Here is a 4,433-nt window from a genome sequence, read left to right as displayed (position 1 = left end):
GTACATTTAGCCATATGAAGAACACACACACACAGGGGGAAAAAACAGACGCAGGTTGTCATAACTTCATGACCACTGACTGGCAGTCCAAGATGCACACTGCGACAGCCAGCATAACATCTCTGTAGGTCGAATAAAGGAGGAGCGAAACATACTTGATCGAACCTGCACGTCCACACACACACACACACACACACACACACACACACACACACACACACACACACACACACACACACACACACACACACACACACACACACACACACACACACACACACACACAGTGGGTGTCATGTCTATATAGGCAAGCACAATGTTTGTGCTATTAAGGTTCTCTATCAAGTTTTTCTCATGTTTTGACCACACGATGGCACTATAATTCATACAATCTAACACGACATGAATTGTTTAGATACAACAGAACATATACCAGGATATATTTCCTTTTTTACTCAAATGTGTGTGTCTGTCAATGAATCACTGAGTCTGTCTCTCTCTTTCTGTCTCTGGGGTGGAAAAGAATGCCTGTAGTATGGCTTTGGGTGTCTTGTTGTTTTGAGGGCGTGCATTGAGAAGACCTGGCTGTTCTTTTTAAATAGAAATAGTGTCCATGACCCCCTGAGTTCATGTTTGTGTCAGAGGTTACAAACATGAACCTAAGGGTCGAGCTCAGGATCATTGTTTGGGGAGCCTACGCCTTAACGGAATGTGTTTGAGGCGCCTGAGGCCAGCCAGTGCAAAAGGTTCCAGAACTTTAAAATTTGCCATTGTCGAACTAGTTTGTGTTATTTGAGACAGTGCCCCCCGAAATTCCACTTCCTGGAATAACCCAAAGCTTAATAGTCGCGGATCAGATGTTCACCAACAAAGTCAAGAGATTCTAGTGCACAGCTAAATTCCACCCTTGGTGCAATGTTGTGATGATCCAAACTCACCACAAGGGGCCTCCCTTCTCCATGCTGCAAATTTCACACAAGGATGACTACTACTGATGGGAAACCTTTGTTCAGACATTTCTGTATGGAATACATCATTCTTATTTTCAAGATAGTTGGAGTCCTCTCTCTGGGCAGATGTTTCAGGTTTTTTTTTTCTTTTTTGGATTTTTGAAGAACTCTGGATGAAATATTCACTTAACATAGATGGCTAGTTTGTATCGATTTACATCTATCTATTTCAGAATATATATTCCGTCTATTTCAGGTCACATCCATGTTTGTACTAAATCAACAAAAAACAAATAAATCACTGTCTTGCATGTAATTTGTGACTTAAATGCACTTCCTTTGTCTTTTCCTTACTTATCTCTCTGACTGCAAATCCCCTTTTACTTTTACTGTCTTGCCTTGGCCTGAGGCTGTTCTCATATCCGGGAAGAAAGAATGAACGAATGAATGAAAAAAAATGGAGTCTGGCTGCTGCTGCGGATGTAGGGGAAGATCCTGTGATTCACTGAATTAAAAGCAGCAGTAAAAACCAGGTCAGCCAAGTAAATGATTTTAAGGGAGGCCTGCACACGGGGCGCCTTTCTCAAAATGGCCGCCCAGAGATTCTGAGAATCCCGTAAATGTGTATTGATTAGGACAGCAGGGGATCTGATAAGGAGTGCAGCAGGCGGCGGTGATGGGAAACCGAAACAAGCGGAGCACCCGTGGTGGTGCGTCAGTTGCGGAACTATTGCACAGGCCCCGGGGCAAAACACTGATAGGGCCCCTCACACAGCTTGCCATGGTCACAATAGGGCCCCCATTACCAATACAGGACGGCCCTGGGTCCAGGGGCATATGCCCTGCTTGCCCCTCCTACAGCTCCGCCCGCCCCTGTGGTGCGCTGTGGATCCTGGGGCTTCCACTGTACATCACAGTGGTAGTAATAAGAACAGGTCACGATTCTGTTCTGTGTGGACTCTCTTCCTGGAATGAAGTGTGTGTGTGAGAGAGAGAGAGAGAGAGAGAGAGAGAGAGAGAGAGAGAGAGAGAGAGAGGAGAGAGGAGAGAGAGAGAGAGAGAGAGAGAGAGAGAGAGAGAGAGAGAGAGAGAGAGAGAGAGAGAGAGAGAGAGAGAGAGAGAGAGAGAGAGAGAAAAAGAAAAAGAGAGAGTGTGTGGCTGTGTGTGTGTGAGAGAGTGTGTGTGGCTGTGTTTGTGTGTGTGTGTGTTTGTACGCATGTGCGTGTGTGTGTGTGTTTTCTCCTCAGAAGAAGCAGGAAATACTGTCAATGACCTTGGGATTTGATGAGATTCAAACCCTGCTGAGATAGATGAAGCCGGCCGCACAATTTCCTCAGAGAGAACAATTTTCTGAACAATGGGGGACCGAAGTATGCATGTTCATCGACGAGACACACAGAGGTCACATTTCTTCATACACACAAGGGCAGCTCGTCTTTCCCTGAAAATTAACAAATGCATAAACCATTGATTTTTATTTAAAAAAAAATAACATGTTACTGTTACACCATGCAGTTCTATGTACATGTTTCACATGTGCCCATGTTTAAATTATTAATTAGGTGGGGTGAGGGGGAAATATGACAATGTGGTATTGTATAGGCCATGTTGGTGGTGGGGGCCCTTTCAGTCTTTTGCCCTGGGGTCTTCCTGTGTGTAATTGTATGCGATGTATGATTACTACAAACAATGTTAAACCAAGTCCCAAAATGGCCTGTGTCTTTGGTCCCTGCGAGGTATTTCTGACATGTAAAATTAATAGCCGGCGAAAATAATTCTGCATTATTAGTGTGTCTTCTGGTCATTCATCAAAGGATAATCCTACTCAACTTGCTCTCTCAGGTAGGCTATACTGTAGGCCTATATTGAGGACTATCTGTCAGTCAGATGTTGCATTTCTGCCTCTCTGAATAGTAGTCTAGAGCAGTGGTTTTCAAAGTGGGGGCCACGAGGGGATGCTAGGGGGGCCGTGGCAGGTTGGCAGGAAAATATTGCGAAATTAACTCAATAATTTCATAAATTAAATAACTTATTAGACAAAATAAGCTAAACAATCCCAGTGCAATAATTTTTCTCTTTACAATGTTTATATATGTATTATGCTTTCTGTAGTAGCCTACTTGATTGGGTTTAGGAATGCACCAACTTCATTGAGTTGTGAAACCGGGTGCACAAAAATATAGTGTGGCATGACTCATATCAGGGGGGCCTTGGTTGGAATCTACCGGTATATGGGGGGCCTCGTGGTAAAGTTTGGGAACTCCTGGTCTAGAGTTTGTGTCTAGTTCTTCTGGCCTTCTGCTCTACAGACATCCACCTGTCAGGAAGATTACACACTGCCAAGCAGAGAAGCATCTGAAGTGAAGCATGTGGTCTATTCACCCATCCACTAAACTTTCTGTCTTGTCAATAAGACTGACTTTTAGCCTTATGTGTGTGGTTTTAATTTCACCTGTCCTTCAAAGCGAGAGTATACCACTTTCAAATATTCACATTTGGAAAGCATAGGCCATGGAGGCAACTTGAAAGTGTCATTCTAAGTTCAAATAAAACAGAATACCGCCTATGGTAAACACCTTTTTGTCACCTGTTTATTATGTTGTGTCTATTTGACATGTTTTGTCTATACTCATGGTTGTTTTAGAGAACGTTTTTCAACAAGGGATGAAAGGAGACATAATTGATGAATAATTGTGTTGTTGAAAGTGTTGAGGACTGTTTGGAACCCGTGCGCATGCATTTGCCCAGTCTCTTCCAAAGTCCTCTTCGTGTTTCCCACGCGCACAGAAGAAGGTAAACTGAATTTAGCGTTGAACGAACTCCAACTAGAAGGATTACTGTGGGCACTTCATCTTCTTAGCGCCTCGACGTCCTGAATCCGGCGTCAGGTAATTAATTTACGCAAGTTTTTTCCCGTCTTCTGTGTGGGTACCATGGCTCTTTTAGTAGTTATGTGAAAGAGGGGCGAATTAACCAGCCCGTGACAAATCGGCGCTTCTCCTTGTGTGTTTGCAAATCCGTTTATTTTGCTCCCTCCCTTCAAGCAAGGAGAGGGGAAACTCGATGTGGGACGCTGCACCAGCTGCAACGGCTCTCCAAAAGTCTCTCCTCTCTCTTTTCGCCGCGTCTCTATCAGGAGAGAGACACACTTTGGAGTACTCTTCACAAAAGCCGTTACACAGTTTCATGCAGAGAAGTTAAGTGATGGCTTTTTCGCCGCGCAAAGCAACTGTCATCCTGATGCTTGTGCTCATGGTCGGATTTTCTGCCTCACTCAGGCGAACTGCAGAGAACGGTTTGGGTAAGTGGAACCAAAAGGCTATGAAGTAGCCAAGCTAACGCTCAGAAGTCAGAACTGCTTTTTCCCCATACAGGTGACATTGTGTAAACTTTTAATTGTTGGTACATTTATTTTGAAATGAAAGAAAGTTGTATTATGAATGATAAAGGATATTCTTGTTGCTATATTGTATATGCATCTGG

General features: G+C 43.7%; 1 protein-coding gene across 1 annotated transcript in view; it reads left to right on the top strand.

Annotated features, from left to right (window-relative positions):
* Positions 1-4,028: 4,028 nt before the first annotated feature.
* Positions 4,029-4,433, top strand: part of LOC134459362 (pikachurin-like) — a 57,260-nt gene continuing 56,855 nt past the window's right edge. The window contains exon 1 of the mRNA XM_063211698.1: positions 4,029-4,251. Within this exon, the coding sequence (XP_063067768.1) occupies positions 4,155-4,251 (97 nt within the window). The 5' untranslated portion in view covers positions 4,029-4,154. The remainder of the gene's footprint in view (positions 4,252-4,433) is intronic.

The sequence above is a fragment of the Engraulis encrasicolus genome, chromosome 12 (genome assembly GCF_034702125.1).
Source record: "Engraulis encrasicolus isolate BLACKSEA-1 chromosome 12, IST_EnEncr_1.0, whole genome shotgun sequence".
Taxonomy (NCBI): Eukaryota; Metazoa; Chordata; class Actinopteri; order Clupeiformes; family Engraulidae; genus Engraulis; species Engraulis encrasicolus.
Note: the sequence above shows the minus strand (reverse complement) of the source record. Positions and strands in the feature narration are given on the sequence as shown.